At 33.4% G+C, this 18415-nt stretch overlaps 2 protein-coding genes across 2 annotated transcripts in view; one reads left to right on the plus strand and one right to left on the minus strand.

The window, feature by feature from the left end:
* LOC127871734 (interferon alpha-inducible protein 27-like protein 2B) overlaps positions 1-18415 on the plus strand; it is a 106918-nt gene that overhangs the window by 14613 nt on the left and 73890 nt on the right. The gene's annotated exons all lie outside the window — the stretch shown is intronic.
* LOC127871729 (uncharacterized) overlaps positions 1428-18415 on the minus strand; it is a 75310-nt gene continuing 58322 nt past the window's right edge. Inside the window, exons 5-7 of the mRNA XM_052414882.1 lie at positions 2879-2996; positions 2169-2289; positions 1428-1750 (exon numbers count right to left, since the gene is read on the minus strand). Coding sequence (XP_052270842.1) covers positions 1669-1750; positions 2169-2289; positions 2879-2996 — 321 coding nt within the window. The 3' untranslated portion in view covers positions 1428-1668. The remainder of the gene's footprint in view (positions 1751-2168; positions 2290-2878; positions 2997-18415) is intronic.

The raw sequence follows: 18415 nt of genomic DNA on the forward strand, positions 1-18415 counted from the left end.
AAAATAAAGGGATTAATAAAGAACAAAAGTAGAAAACTAGATGTTTCAGTATATATACATATTTTAAGTATGTATATTGTAATAAGCAAATAGTATCTGCATATTCAGATGAATAAAATGCATTAAAAAAGCAATTATAGGTACATTTTCAAAATAAAGACATTTCCAGGATGTATACATATTTAAAGCGAGATTATACGTTTTTTTATATGTGTTAAATTGTAATATATTGATAAAATATGTTACAATAACAAAAAATAGGCAAGAAAAATTATGCATTAAATACGAACTTCATAAAATGCAGCAAAGAAAAATTAGCGCCCGTAGCCGATTGTGACGAACATATTTTGCTACAATAACCGAAGCATTCGTCTTTTTATTAGGACCAGAGTTAGTGTTCGTGTGTCGTATGAATAGATATCGTTGCAGGAATTTAAAATGAACCGTTAAACTAAGTTTAGATTCACATTGTACATGCATGATATATATGCTGGCGAATTCGACTGTACAGCCGTTTTCGATTTCAGAATTAAATGTCTGGTTTATTTCGCATTTTTCGACACATGTTCTTATTTTATTTTATATTGAAATATATATATATAATAAGTTTTTTTTTACACATTTTTATATAAATTCATTAATATTTGACAAAATCGTATATACTCGCTTTAAAGTGTATGGGTCCGAGATTGTCCGTTCATCTCAAATGTCTACTTTTGGCTACAAGAAATTGCCACTGCCAAAAAGTAACCCTAGAAAACCACAATCACATGTATATAAATCAAGACAATTTATTCTTATGTCATCGATTTTTAATCAATAAATTAAATTATTTGATGGAATTGCTACAACCATGATTTTGTTTCTGCTCTTCGATCTCCATGAATATTATCTTTAAAGTAAATGGAATAATTTTTTCTTACATAATATATTTTTTAAATGTTGCTTATTACGGATAAGCCCGAAACATGTGGTTAAGTAAAAATAGCATACATTTAACAAATTTTCATTACCCAAGAGAACTAATAAAGTGAAGAAGTTCCTTCGAAAACAGCTAAGTCGCAAGAAATGGAATTTGCATGTAATATGTACGAACCACAATGTTGTATGAACCAAAACGTGTAATTTTAAATGAATCTAAATGTGTATTCTCTACGTACTTTAATTGTTTATAAATTTGTCTCCATACCAAATAATGGGGGAATACAGCAGAATTCGTGTGTGCCTGCTACAGCTGTAAAACAAAATGGAAATTATGCGATTCTGCCGCGCGTTTAGTCGGTGAATATTAGCATATTTATAGTGTATTATGAACGACAAGCTTTTGCTATACTAAGTGTTTTTGCGTATCGATGATATGTTTCGAATATAAGTTTAATTTTTGTACAACAAACTTTATTTTAATGTAATAAATATATACCAGGGCGTTTATGCAAATATGGAACAAAACGATTGGCGTTTATATTATATTGATTTAAGGCTGCTTTTCCAGTAAAAAATATCCCTCATCCTAACAATTGTTATGTAGTTATCAGGATTATTTGATATTTGGAGTTCGCTCATATTTGTTCTTTTAAATACAATGCTCAGAGTCGAATGTGTGATGAATTCTGATTGGTTGTTTCTCAATAACTCCGCCATCCCTTTCCCGCAAAAAACTTTCTCCCATTACTTCTGGTTTGTACGCCTCAGGGTACCACGGAAACGGTCGAACAAAGTGGTGTTGAGTCCGAAGTTACAGTGGGTATGCCTGGAAATACAGAAGCCAGTGGGAAGACATTATTTTGCGTTTGAATTTCGTGGGAACATAATAGTAGACTTAAGCCGTACAATTTGAAAATAACAACAGGTAAGTACGCTAATACGAGCTTTGTTATGAATTGATACATTTAGCTTATTTTTAAGTTTTTGTTTTGATTGATTACGAAAGATTCTTATAAGACTTTAAACTCAAATAGGGCCAATGCGTACTTATTTTTTCTTCTTTAAATGCAACTTAATTCTTTAATAGAAAATTGTCCGCACGACTACTGACGTATTCCGAAATTGTATGACAACTGAGATACGGACCAATCACACGTTTATTATATTCAAAGGGCTGCGATTTCCATTAAAAGAGAATGTTCTTGTGTGTGGGATGATAAGATGAATATTGCGTTTCTAGGCACCTGTGATGGTCGTCATGGAACATGGTGGACGGTTGCCATGGCCACACTGAGTCTATCTTAATCCCCGAGTGGTCCATCAAGTCATAGTAGTAGCCGTAGAGAAGAATGGTGACGAAAACGACTGGAAAGGAACGGTCTCCTGAGTTTTATTCGGTTACTTAAATATGGCATAATAGACATTTACAGGGTTTTATGAGTGCTCGCTTTGTATTAAGTGATGATTGATGCATTTTCTAAATTGACACGTGAACAAACAAAAACAACTGTGTAGATAATTATAAGAACTTATTCGCGTGTAACAGACAGATATATCTAACCTGTGTGTATAGGTACATAGAACAAACAGCCTGCATGTAATGGTACAGTGATCAACCCACCTGCGTGTTACGGTACAGAGAAAAACTCACCTGCATGCACTGTTACAGAGAACAACTCAGCTGCAGGTAAAGGTACAGAAAGCAACCCACCTGCGTCTAACGACACAGATAACAACCCACATGAATACAACGGTACAAAGAAAAACTCACCTGCATGTAAAGGTCCAGAGAACAAATCAACTGCGTGTTACGGGTAAAGATATAAACTTACTTAAGTGCAACGGTACAAAAATACCGTCTTCCATACGCTTAATGGTACATATAAAAACTTACATACGTGTAAAGATACAGAGGACAACTCGCTTGCGTTTAAGAACACGGGGAAGAACTCACCCGCATGTAACGGCACGACGAACACGGGTAACATCAATAAGGTCTGGTATACGAGGAACTCCAACGTATGCATGGCGGTTGCAGTGTACAGCGTGGGGCTCCCGTACCGGTGGTGAACCTTGTGCACATGGCGATACAGGAAGGGGATGTGGAACATCCTGTGCGGGTAGTAGATGACCGCCCGTTGTAGAGGAACAGAGCGGGCGCGGAGCAAAGCAGGTATGCCCAGTCGTACTCGTCCGGCCGCGTGTAAAACGTGCATTTACCTGACGTTGAAAGACATGCGCATTTATGGTGTTACTTTGTTAATAAAAAACTTCATGGTAACACAAGTACAATTAAAAATTAGACCATTAATTTAAACAACAAAAACTGTATATTTTAAGATGTATTGTCACATATATATCTAATAACAATATAAATGTTTGGTGCATATAACGTTCACTAAGATAAATCGCTGGTGTTAACGACTAAGTTACTAGTGGAAACAATTAAGTTTCTCACCTCCGTTCATGATATTACACGAGATGACTCCCGAGACAACGGAGCCTATGAGCATGTTGGTAGACCCCAGAAGGAACGCGTGCCACTCGTTGAACTTCGTGAGCCAGCGGGTCGGCTGACACTTCCACTGCTCCGGCTACAAACACAAGCGGCCAAGAGGGGATTTAGGCGCTTATTTGTTTGCGCTTTAATTAACATACTATGCGTTCGGAAAAATGAATGAGCATTAATTTACAACTGCTATACTTAACAGATTCCATCAAAAGAACACGCGATCAACGCAATATTACGTTTTACGTCCAACACTCGTTTTCGAAAAAAAAATCTTGACGTAAGGGCGATCTATCCCGGTTATGACCGAGGCTGTGGGATAGTACAAACATACGCACCTTATCTTATCTATTCTTGAAGAAGTAAAAGTCGAAACCAATGCCGATACCCCAGAATCCGCATAACGAGGGGATGACAGAAAACGAAACATAAATGGGCAAGTCTTTAAACCGCGTCCCCATCAGCAGATGTCTTAGGTGAGACGTGGAGTTAACTGGTACGTCAAACGTTGGAATGACGTCACGTAGGAAGTCCTTTCCCAAATATGTGGCAACTAGGAACCATTCGCCTACCAAAGATAAGAAATTGTTGTAATATGAAAAACACCAGTCAGTAATTAAAATACAATAATTGCTCTGTCGCCATGATCACCCTACATAATTATGTTTTTTCACGCCTTACACGAATTGTGCACTTTTCCTTATGAAACAGAATATAAGTGAGTGAACCTAAATGATGTATCAGTAAGGTTAAAGCGAGATTTCCGTGTAAAGGGGATAAAGATATCGGATTAGTGTTAACTTTTTTTTTTCGTACAAGCAGCACATGTTCATTCAGGTGAGAGTTTTATTGTTGAATAACATTAATGGAGGTTATTAGTCTGTCTAAGAAGATGCATCAAATATTCTTCCCTTTCCAAGCACCTACACATGGAGGTTTTTCTGCTGTGAAAGTTTGAGCGAAATCCGAAAAGTCCACAGAATTTCGGTGACTAAATTTGTTTATAGTGGAAAATACGACAATAGGTCTATCAAAACTGGTCGCAGCCTAAATATAAATAATCCTTCAAGAAGATTAAAATTACCAGGGGTTTGGTTCAGCTATGCTGGTTCCTGTCAAATCTCTGAGCGGAGGTTCGTAACATATAAGCATACAGTTAAGATACACTCTGACCTACCTCTCGCTGCAGTCGCCAATACGAATACGCCGACCATAAACACTCCTTTACTAACTAGGTCCCAAATGTTTTTTTGATGATGATAGCTCCATACCCTGTTTATGTGCATTTGTCGTCTGCATTTCTAAATTGTGTTCATCCGTAAGTACTTTGAGATGTTCTTTCTTACGCAATTTCTATCCCGAGATTGATTTCACGTTATGAAACAACCTGTCGTTTACATGCCTTTACATATAATATTAAACATGCAACAAATACATACCCTACATTTTGCTGACCTGAGGTACTGCCACACCCGTACCCAGGCCATGGGCCCTAGTGCCCGGGCCCCGAGCTGGATGTTGAAAAAAAATTAAATAATGGGCCTACTGAAAGTGTTTCTCTCACAAAAGGGCCTACTTTCTCTCAATACAAAAGAGCAGATGTGTTTTATTTTCCCTGATAAACGGGGGGAGGGGGGGGGGGGTATTAGCGCTAAATTACTCGCCAGAAGAGATAAGCTAATTGCAAACCCTTTATTGTGCACTTTATTTATTATTATTATAGGTATATTTATTTATACAACTTTATTGTGCAATCCTTAACGTATAATGTTAATTGACATGGCTTTGTTTATACATGCAGGTTGTTTTTTATTACTTATTGTGTGTATATAACATGCTGCCATGTAAATCAATGCATTTTATGTTGAAATAAATCTATCTATCTAGCCCTAGGCAATGTTTTGTTATCGCCTTGTACACACATCCCTGATCAGTCAATTACCCCATGGGATCCTTAATGCTTCATATATCGATGGTTGACGTTACACGTCTTTAGAATGGCCAAGAAAAGAGAAGCAATGAATGGAAGCAACTGATACAGGAGGTCGAATATCTGAAAATTGCTGACGTTAATAATGTGTGAAAAACAAATTATGTTGGAACCAAATAGAGAGGGGATATGGGTAATCGTCATTAATATGAACCGGTAAGTTTTGTGTCTAATTACAAGGCCCATAACTTCGCAAAAAATCAATGGACCAAAACGAAACACATACGAATTTCACGTTTCATCTGATGTCATGTCATGTAGGTTGTAACACACCAAATATCAGATAAAATATATCTTAAAGCATTTTGAGTAAAGTCTGGAAAATGAAATGCCGGACGGTGGTACGGACGAAAAATCAGCAACAAAAATGTAGATAGACAAACATACCAAAAATCCGATCAATATCTGAAAGCGTTTGTAAAAAATCGGGAAAACGATAATTCAAGTGAAAATTTCCAAGGTCTATCTTATATAAAAATTGCAGACTATTGTGATGGTTCATCTGTGTCGATGAGCGTGAAAGTAAAATTATGTAGTAGATGATAACCATTTTATTAGGGATTTACTTTGAAACTTTAGAGGTGTCATGAATGTTATATGTCAGTCAGGTTTTATGATACGTTTTTTAATAAAGGTTTTTGATTATCAAAGATTGCTTTCTTTCTTCATCAAACAGCATACAGTTCTGAAATCTAAAACTTAAGACATTGTTGTGAATTTCGCACCAATGATTACAGCTTAAGACTTCAGAAAGTTGCTAATTTACTTGTTATTTTTATCACAAAATAAGGTTTTAAGCATTAAAATAAACCTTGATAAGCGCCAAATTAAAAAAATAGGGAGGGGAGACTCATCCCACATCCTACCCGGCTGCCCCCCCCCCCCCCCCCCCCCCCCAAATAAAAAATTCATGCGTACGGCCCTGACTGCTGACTTTTAAAATGATTAACAAGCTTTCAAATAAACATGGTAAATTATTACATATAAACCATTTTAAGCGAGATTATACGATTTTTTTTATGTGTTAAATTGTAATATATTTATAAAAATATGTAACAAAAAACAAAATAGGCAAGAAAAAGTATACATTGATGACGAATTTCATAAAATGCAGCAGAGACAAATTAGCGCCTCGAGCCGATTGTGACGAAGATATTCGTTAAAATGTTCCGTAAAACAATATTATGTGTGTGTGTCGTATGAACGAATCTGCACTTAAACTAAATTATGATTCACTTTGTACATGCATGATATACATGCTGGCGAATTCGACTGTACAGCCTTTTTCGATTTCAGAATTAAATATCTGGCTTATTTAACATTTTTCGACGCATGTTCTTCTTAACTTTTTTTTAAATTTATATTGAAATATATGTGTAATAAGTTTTTTATACATTTTGTTTAAATTCATAAATATTTGACAAAATCGTATATACTCGCTTTAAAGATGCATCGTAATTAAATTTACATTAAAAAAAAACAAATTAAACATTCCCACGTAACAAACCTAAAAGTCGACCTTCAACGGATAAATAGGTAAAAGGTCCCAAATGTAGAACACTTTCAATATGCCTGGTAAAAACGATACTATTTTATCATATTGATTACAACAATGTCCCTGGTAGATTAACATTACTTGCAAAATGATGACATATTATTTATGTTATGGGTTTTAATTTAATCACTTATTTTACCTGGTTATATTTTACCACGTTAAACTGTAAATCATGTGTGTCCATGTTTTTTTATCTTCCTCAGTGAATTGTCTCACGCGAAACGTTTTTATCGAATATATTAAACAATGGCTAATTTTATCGAAAGTGAGGCCTATGGATATTATCCCCCGCGGATCTAACCTCCGCGCGGAGATTTGACTGATTCCGAGCATATATCAAATCCCTGCCGTTATAAACAGCCACGTAATGATAGCCGAGCCACGTGGTTCAATAATTGCGTCTTACAGTATCAACGACCAACCAGTTGATAGTTTTCATTTTCTTTTAATTAATGTATTTCTTTGTAATGAACCTAAACTTATACACTATTTTCAAAATACAAACGAAAATAATACTTCTTTTCATAATAAATACTTAAACAAGCGATGTGTTTGTGAAACACAATGTCTTCATATATTTGACCTTGAATGATGACCTTGAAATTGACCTTTCACCACTCCATGAGATACACATGCATGCCAAATATCAAGCTGCTATCTTCAAAACTGCAAAAGTGTACACTAAATTTGCGATTTTGACCCATATCTTTGACCTTGAACGAAGACTTTGACCTTTTACCACTCAAAATGTGCAGCTCTATGAGATACACATGCATGCCAAATATGAAGTTGCTATCTTTAATATTGCGAAAGTTATTGCAAATGTTAAAGTTTGCACAAACAAACACACAAACCAACCAACCAACAAACCAACAGGCAGGGCAAAAACCATATGTCCCCCACTATTGTGGTGGGGGACATAAAAAAATCCTTCCATATCTAGAAGAATGTTCTTGTGATGGCAGTAATTATCGCTAGTAGCCGTGGGGAGTTTGACTCGGACCAGTTAACACTCGCTTGTAATGAACTCGAGTTGAAACGATTATGTTCTGGTAGTGTGCAAGCAAATAAAGGGCCATAGTCAGGAAACTCTTGGTTGCTTAATTTGGCCACTTAAAAATGGTCACCTTGCCTCAAAAACGAAACAATGAAAACGCTAAATTGGATTAATGATAGACGTGACGAATTCAAATGGCGTGTGCCTATATAATCTTTATAGGGGTTTGTGTTTTTAAACTACGTGTTCATCCATAAACCGGCAAATCTCTTATTTGGGACTTAGGATTCTACAATTTGGTCGCTGTACGTTACTAGATAAATAACTGCGCTTTAAGCAAATTGGCTAATGGTCTGTCATGTACACCAACTTTTCAGGGACTTGTGCTAGTCATTAGTCCAGGTTATCTCAGACACATGGGCAATATGTACATTGAAAACAAGATAAAAAGGTATAACTGTGTAACGTAGTTGATGGAGAACACGATGACATAAACGTAGACCAAGTCCATTTATGTTTACATAACGATTTATTGCTGTTGATTTATCTTATAATATAACGCTTTCCAATGTCCGAACAATATTCTGAACGTACACGTTACAGCCGCAGGCCGCCCCGCGAACACAACAAATTGAATGCTTTCTATCCGGTTGTTGGCATGATACTAATGCTTACACTATTTCGTGTATGTGCGATTTTGAGAAATTTGCGGAATCTGGACCCGGGTATATTTTTTTTACGAACAACGTAAGTCAATTTTGTCATCTACTAAGTATTTTTTTTTTAATGTCGTGATTTCTGCTTCCACTTCTGCTGTTGCGGCTGCAGCTGCATCTACCAATGCTGCTAAAGTAGTATAAATATTAGTAGCTGTAAAGTTTATAATAATAATAAAACTTAATTACTTTTCTCATAAGACATATATAGGTTCTGGTGTTTCAAAACATAATTTTGGTTATAACAATATAAATTATAATTTATTTTGCGTATTTTTACTTTCAAATGAGGAATCGAACTGATATTCGATATCCGAGCCTTTGGATTCGAATTCGGATCCGATTGACATTTTGGATTCGGTGCAGCACTACTAGCACGTATAAGCTGATGGTTGGAAAACTCTTGTATGAAGCTTTTGGCAACTAAATGTTAAAATTAGAAAAAAAAAGTCACATGCACGTGAGTAATTCAGATGGCACGTCACTATCGGCGTGGTGGTTGTTTGTGTTATCTACAAGAACGTGATAGTCAATTGTTCGAGAAAAATCTTAATTGGAACTTTTGGCTACTGAACTATGGGCGCAGGGCATTGAACAATGTAATAAAAGCGACACAGTGGATACATTGGATGAGTACACACACATCTCGACCTGTGCGCTAAGACGCACTCGTTATAAATTTGAATAGGTTGTATTTATTTCAAACTGGCGATTTGTGTATCTAAATCTTTAAAGGTGCTTTTAGCTTAATATGGTGAATCAGCCGAATCAGTTCAACATTTCGTCAGATTTAAAGATACATGCTTCAATAACGGTATATTAACTCAATCGGATACATTGGTAACTTCACTAACATACAAGCGTCACGCTTCCATACCAAGCTAATTTGGAAAAAATAGCAGCTACATGGAAGCATAATGGTTAAACATTAAAACTCTTATCACAATAACATATCATGATGATATAACTATGTTGGTTACCAACATCAGTGACAACCTCATTCAATGACACCTACTTATAATAAATTGCAGCAATGAAAAGATAATTGCATAAGCGATAAACGTTCACCCAATAACACGAAATGAAAACATAGTTTTACAAGCAAACTCGTTGAATTGATATCCCCCGCCAAATAAAGTTAAACAAGCAAATTCGTTGAATTGATATCCCCGCCAATATGCTTCTGGACACAAAAGTGTTATATTTCACACTCAAAAAAAGCATTTTTTCAAGATACAAAGGACCATAACTCCGTTATTAATAGATGGTGTACAGTTGGCGGGAAAATTGAGCAGTTATGTTTGGCTGATCACAGCTCCTCATTAAATTGCCCTTTAATATAAGAACTAGCGATAGAACATAGTGATATTTTGTACCAAACAGTAGGTCATTGTGTCATTAATACATAGAGTAAATTATGGATTTCATAAAATGGACGTAAAAGGTGGTAATAAGTGAAATTGTGGAATTTTCTGTGTCAAAAAATTAGACTTTATAGTGCATTGAGAAGACCCCTCGACACTGTGGATCTATTTAGCATACAAAATAACTAATTGGATAAATATTTCCCAGTGCAACTGTGAACCTGTAAATAAATAGCTTAGTGGCTTAGTGAACGTACAATATCAATTGGATTATATAAAACTACATCGGTGTTACATTGTCAATATAACAATGAGTAGCGGTAAATCTGAGCAGCCAAAACTTAATTTCAAAGGACAAAAGCCGCTAACAAAACCAGCAAACAAAAAACAACGTGCCGATTCTAATAACAGTACAAATACAAGCATGGATGAATTGTACAATATAAACACACAGCTAGAAGCCATGACTGAGGGGTTGAGCGAGCTTAGGGAAAATATCAAAAGTATGCTTAAGCGAGAAGAAATTGAAGATCTAATAAAGAAAACTGTATCCTCGATTATGAGCAAAATAGAAGTTACAATGGCCAAAACAATCGAAACCGAAGTTACCAAAAAAAAACACAAACATTAAATGAAAAATTAACAAGTGTGGAATTTGAAAATCAACAGTTGAAACAAAAACTTTCTGATCTAGAGAACAAAAACAAAAAGGCAATATCTGAACTTCAATTATAATTTGAGAACAATTTCGAAACAAGTAGAGAAGCGCTGAAGCTGGCAAATTACAATGAACAGTATTCTCGAAAAAACAACGTTAAAATCATGGATATTACAGAAGCATCCGACGAATCGGAAACAAGTCTCATTGCCACCGTTTCAAAAATCCTTAAAACAACAGCAGACGTTAACCTGAAGCCAGAGGACATTATTGCCATTCACCGCATTCCATCAAAACAGGGGAAAACCAGACCAATTATTTTGAAGCTACGTAACAACAACGCAAAATCGGCGATAATGAAGAAGCGAACTCAGATGAAGACAAAAGGACACAGGCTTGTAGATGACGTCACGAAAAGAAACCAAGGACTTATCAGCAGATTGCTTCTTCATCCCGACATCAAAAACGCTTGGTTTTTCAATGGTTCTGTTTTCGGACTATCCACCTCAGAAGAAAGGATTAAGTTTGACATTTTTGATAACATTAGTAACTTAATCAGTGATTACCGGAACCGAGGCAGGCAGTTCCAGAGAGGAGCCAGAGTTTAGAGTAGTGTCTACATTCTCATGGAGTATCCTACAAATTGTGGAAATTAACATTGTTTATCTTCAAATCGGTATATACTGTACATTTTTTTGAACTGTGAAACATACTTTCTCGCACACTTCACCGTTATATTGTATGTATTAAGACTATATTACTCGTTAAACACAATTTGCAACGTAATCTCCTCCTTATAAACACAATATACACAATACAAACATTGGTTTGTTCTCAGTGTATAACCATGTTTTTTTACTTTTTTCTACTGTATATATTAAAACTAATTTGTTTACCTCTTAATCGGTATGTTATTTACTTCTTAGCCTACTGTGTACTATACTGTATATCCCAATGATATTAAAAACTGGTTTGTTCTTAACATGCAATAATCTTTTTTCACCGTTCTATTGTATAAATGTAACGAACTTGACTCTTGTAATACTATATTATTTGTAATGTATTTTACTATTTATAAAATGGTTCACTGTACCAACCCCTTGCCTATATATTTTTTGCAACGTATAACATGAAAACATAAAAAAATGCTCATTAATTGCACACAGCGTTTTTTTGGCACAAGCTTTGTGTTAATTAAATACAGTATGCACTCTAAATGTTAATCCCCATCGCTGTAATCTAATGGACTTGTTACTCTTGTATAGATATACTGCTAACTTCCTGTAGTGTATCGTGGTTCCCGTGAATAACTGTACTCAGAAAAGAAACAGTAAATTTATAATAACGGTAAAAAGCATTGTGCGGGGGATAAGCAGTCTGCGCTTGTTCAATTATTTATGTTTGTTTGCTTAGTTTTTTAATCAGAATGCTGTTATGATTGTATTTGTTCTCTTCTCTGTTTATTTTTGTTTGAACGACTCTCTCAACAAATATTTGTGATTATATAGCTGCTAAATGTAGTCTTTGTACTTAAATTGCTATACTTGCTAAAACTATCAGTATTAGATAGATGGGAAATAGCTAACTGACTGGTTAGTTTTATACTGATGTATATTTAATCTAAAATAACAGTCTTGAGATCTGTGTGACGTATACTCGGTGTCCTTATTCCAGGTTAATCCCAACTGTTATAAACTAAATGACTTGCTAATCTTGCACTCATATACTGTATACTTCCTAATTTTTCCCCGTGGTTCCCGTGAATAGCTTGTCAGTTGAGATACTGTTAAATTATAGCTGTTTTAAACGATTTTTACTAAACAAGCTCGTAGTTTCAATAATTATAAGGTACACAAACGTCTAGAACATTACAATAGATACTATATTATTAATTATTTCTAAGCTAGACAACATCATATATCGGTTGTTAAAAAACACATTATCAAATCGTGATACTTGATTATCTGCAATCATGTTGTATCCATGCATGTTTTCTCAACGCATTACGAAATGGAACACCTCCTCAATTACCACAATTTACAATAACGGTAAAAATATTAGGCGGGAAATCAATAGTCTGCGCTGTTCAATTAGTTTTACTTGTTTTTCCACTTCAATGCTAGAGCGCCTTTTCCGATATCTTTGGACTTCTTCTCTGTTTATTTATTGTTTAATTTATCTAAATAATTTTTCTAAATAATTATTGAAATTATATAGCATATATGGTATTCATACCCAAAACGCTTTAGCGACAACACATGACAATAATTATTAGAATAAGAATAGATAATTTCTACACGAAAGCGTTTTTTTTCTTATCGCCGAAAAACAGTCGAGATCGGTGCGAAGTATACTAATTTTTCTTAATTGAGGTAAAAATACAGGCCCACCTGAATATTAAAGCCTGTTCCAACTAGTTGAAATCAAATATCACCTATTAATAGTATGTGGTACGTGTATACATGTTGTTGTTTGATGTATAGATTAGTAATGATTTCATACATGCCTTTTTGTCGCTAGTCTTTTGGCATACATAAGCATTCATTTTATCTGTGTTACTTTTTTACTTCTGATGTTAACAAAGAGCTGATTTTGACTAAGAAGCTATTTTTAGGATCAATGTTTACCATAAAAGCGTGAAATTATTGATCTATAAAATAATGGTAGTAATATTTTACGTTTTGTTAAAACTAAGCACTTTTTAAACAAATCATTTTATGCTCACAGCATATGATATCTACACAGTGTACAATAATATTGAAGTGAACTAATACTTGTAAAACAGTATCTGAAATACCATAAAATGTAATTGTATTGCTTAATTGTTTAACGTGTCTGTTGTTTACAACACTTACATTGATATTATTTTTCTTTTGACCAACACTTGTTAAACATACTCCTGTATATCACCAACTGTATTTGTATTGTGTTCATGTTTAAACTTTTACTTTCACAAAACTAACAGTGGTAAGGTTTTCATAAATACTTGTTTATCAGAACCCGGCTTATCACTAAATGTACTTGTAATTTTTTTTTACTTCTCTGTAATGAAAAAAGCATAAATATGTATATTCAATTTATGAATAATTCCTTATATATGCTATATAGCTAAAGCATAGAATAAACATATTACATCTTTATGTATACAACATTAACATTGATATTGTGTTTATCAATATTTGTTAATAGAACCATGCTTACCACCAAATGTACTTGTATTGTATTTTTTAACTCTTCTGTAATGGATACAGTACAGATACGTATATACAATTTATGTATACCACAGAATAACCATATTACCTTTTGTATGTATACAACATTGACATTGATATTGTGTTTATCAATATTTGGTAATCGGAACCCGGCTTACCACCTAATATACTAGTATTGTGTGTTTTTTTTTAACTCTTATGTAATGGATATAGTACAAATACGTATAAACAATTTATGTTTAAATCCTTAAGTATGCTTTTTTGTTAAAGCTTATAATTAACATATTACAGTGTGACATTTAATATGAATATACATAAACCTAAAACACACTTATTTTTTTTTTAATCTTACATACCAAAAAATAACGTCTTATACTTAGAGTAACTTAATTACTTAAACTTATAAAATACATACTCCAGTGAAATTCTTATTATTACTCATACCCACTTTTTTTTAACTTCCGCTTTGAGAACATTAGATACCGATAATTTATGTCTTATATTTAGGGCAATTTACCTTGCATAAGCACATTTGCTTATTTTTGTGTGTTCATATGTTTTATTTTATTCTTTTTTTTCTATGTCTCTACTAGGGACAAGTCTTTTATTGTGTTTTCTTCTTACTTTTGTGATTATCTCTCTTTACTTCTTCAAGTCTATGGAATATTCTTCTTTTTGTATTCCTAATTTTTGTTTTCTATTTTTGTGTGTATGTATGGACATCTTATGTACTATAAGAGAAACCAACTGGACATATTTTAAAATAGAAACTTACTGGACAAGCACATACAAATTAGCATTCACATCACCCTCCACCTACTTAAATGATTAAATTATGTACTTTAAATGTTAAAGGATTAAACAATAAAGACAAACGAATAAAAATCTCCAAATGGTTAGACGAAAAAAATATAGTATATGCCTTTTACAAGAATGTCATTTAACACCTACTTTAGCACAAACCTTAAAAGATGAATGGGACGGAGAAATCTATCTCAGTGGAGAACATACTAACAAACAAGGCATTGCCTTTCTGATAAAAAATAATATAGGGGTCACAGTCGATAACTTTAAGGAAATAATAATTGGCAGACAAGCAAGTATAGATATCAAAATACACGAAACACAAATAACATTAATCAACGTCTACGGCCCTAACATAGACGATTCCACATTTTACGAAACATTACAATCCTTTATAATTAATAACCAAGATAAAAATAGTATCATCGGTGGTGATTTCAATACTGTCCTGAACCCATTAATAGATAAAAAGAATGGAAACCTTTATACTCATACTAAAAATAGAAACATTTTAAATAACATAATTGAAAACTACAATATGATAGATATCTGGCGTACAGTATACCCAAACGAAAGCAAATTCACCTGGCACTCAAACACAAAACCAACAATATTTTGTAGATTAGACTATTTTTTGATATCTGAATCTCTATGCAACATTATTGACACATGTAACATAAAACCAGGATTTATGACTGACCACTCTCAAGTTGAACTTAAACTGCACAATATACAACCTGAAAGAGGCCCAGGATACTTTAAAATTAACACCAGCATCTTATTAGATACACAATATCAAACACAAATAAAACAGGAAATATTAAATACAGTTCAAAATAATAAAGATGCAAACCCAAACACTTTATGGGAAGTAATTAAAGGAAATATACGTAACACAACAATTAGATAAACATCATTTAAACAAAAAGAAACACACAAACTTGAAACTGAAACCATCAAAACCATTGAAACACTTGAAAAACAATTGCATCAAACAAACACAAAAGATACCACCGACATTGAAAATGAAATAACTTTAAAAAAACAAATATTAGATGGAATCTATCATACACATCTCAATGGAATAATACTAAGAGCGCGTGCACAGCATGTTGAACACAATGAAAAAAATACAAAATATTTCGCAAACATTGAAAAACGTAGAAGTGAACAAAAAACTGTACACAAATTAGTAGTCAATGGCGAAGATATTACAAACAGAACTCAAATACTAGAAGGACAACGTTTATTTTTCGAAACCCTCTATAAACGAAAAAATGTTGAAAATAACACCCTTTTTAAAAATACACATCACGCTTTAAACCAGGAGGAAAAACAACTGTGCGACGGATTGCTTAATGAATATGAATGTGGATTAGCCCTAAAAGAAATGCAAAATAACAAAAGCCCAGGATCTGATGGCATCACAATCGAATTTTATAAAATATTCTTGAATGATATAAAAACACATCTAATTAATTCACTTAACTATTCATTTAACAACGAAAACTTAACTACGCTACAAAAACAAGGTATTATATCACTTATTCCAAAACCTGGAAAAAACTTAGAATCCTTATCAAACTGGCGCCCGATTAGTTTACTAAACAATGATTTTAAAATTGCAACTAAAAGTATAGCAAACACAATTAAAAAAATATTACCATCAATCATTTCAAAGTCTCAATCTGGTTTCATAAAAGGACGTTACATTGGTGAAAACGTTCGTCTTATCCAAGAATGCATAAACTATTTCAACAATTCAAATAATCCTGGTCTAATATTCTTTGCAGACTTTGAAAAGGCATTCGATTTTCTTGATCATTCATTTATGTTCTCCTGCTTAGAAAATATGAACTTTGGTGAAAGTCTCATTCAATGGGTCAAACTATTTTATACCGATATTAACAGTATAATCATTAACAATGGCTTCTTTTCAAACAGTTTTAACATCGAACGAGGGGTTCGACCAGGATGTCCACTCTCATCATCCCTATTTATTATTTGCATCGAGTATCTATCACATCACATCCTATCAAATAAACACATAAAAGGCTTATCACTAGAACCTGACGAAGAAATCAAACAATCCCTATTTGCTGACGATGCAACTTATTTTTTAAATGACAATTACGATTCTTTCCATAACCTAACAGAGTCGCTAACCCTTTACGGAATGACATCGGGTCTTAAACTAAACAAAAGTAAATGTACTGTGATACGAGTAGGTAAATTAAAACAAAGTAATGTTCAATATAAAAAAGAAATGAAATTTATTGGACATCCGATGAAGCCACAACGTTAGGAATTACATTCACATATAATGAAAAGGATACAGTTCTTAAAAACATACTACCTAAATTACAGAATTTAAAAAAACTGCTTAAAATCATAGCATCATCGTAAACTTACACTTATCGGAAAAAACAAAGTATTGAAAACGTTTGCACTTCCTAAATTAATATATGTATTAACAGTTCTCCCAAACCCACCAAATGATCTTATTAACGATATAAAATCAGCACTATTTAATTTCATATGGGACGGTAAGCCTGATAAAATAAAAAGAACTCAGTTAATTCAATCTGTAGAAAATGGAGGTATCCAATTAACGGACATTGACTCCTTCTTGAATGCAATCAAATGCAGCTGGGTTAAACGATACCTAGATAATACCAATACGAGTAAATGGAAATTATTCTACCAGAAAATCCTAAAAAAATATGGTGACTCCTTACTCTTTGAATGTAACATCAGCAATACTATCTTACATGAAATTGCAAACGAAAACATATTTCTGTCTGATGTTCTATCAGCGTGGAGTGATGTCACTCATAACTTAGAAACCCAAACCAGCAGTAAAACAATTTTATGGAACAATAAAGACATAACTTCAAACAATAAGACGTTTTTCTATAAAGACTGGTTTGAACGAAGCATTAAATATGTCGACCAATTATATGACTACAGAATTAAGGATTTCTACTCTTTTGATAATATATGCTACATATACGGAATACCTTCAAATAATTTTCTGAAGTACTACACACTAATCAAAAGCATACCCATACATATTAAATCTGAAATCAATACAAATAATACACCATGTACTCAAACAACATTTGTAGAAAACATACTTGGAAGAAAAAACAAACAAAAAAATATTTTACACACTACAAATTAAAAACCCTACAGAAAACTCCAAAATCCAAAATAAATTGCAAGCCCTTTTTGGAGAAAATGAACTTAATTGGAAACACAAATTTACCATGCCATATAAAGCAACTATTGAAAGCACACTGAGAAATTTTCAATATAAATACATCCATAGAATTATAGCTACAAATAAATATCTCTTTAAATGCAAATTATCTGACACAAATCTGTGTGACTTCTGCAGTGAAAACATTGAAACTATAGAACATCTTTTTTGGGAGTGCAAACACATTCAGCCGATTTGGAATCAATTAATATCTATTCTTGAACAACATCAACTAAACGTTAAACTATCTTTCTTAAATGTAAGTTTCGGAATTAACTCATTGAAATCAATAGACTATAATAATATTGTGAATTTTATGGTTATATTGATGAAATATTTTATCTTAAACATGAAGTACAAAAAAACAAGTACCAAATTTTAATGGTTTTGTCCATAGTCTTAAACTAAAAATCCAGATTGAGAA

The sequence above is a fragment of the Dreissena polymorpha genome, chromosome 3 (genome assembly GCF_020536995.1).
Source record: "Dreissena polymorpha isolate Duluth1 chromosome 3, UMN_Dpol_1.0, whole genome shotgun sequence".
Lineage (NCBI taxonomy): Eukaryota > Metazoa > Mollusca > Bivalvia > Myida > Dreissenidae > Dreissena > Dreissena polymorpha.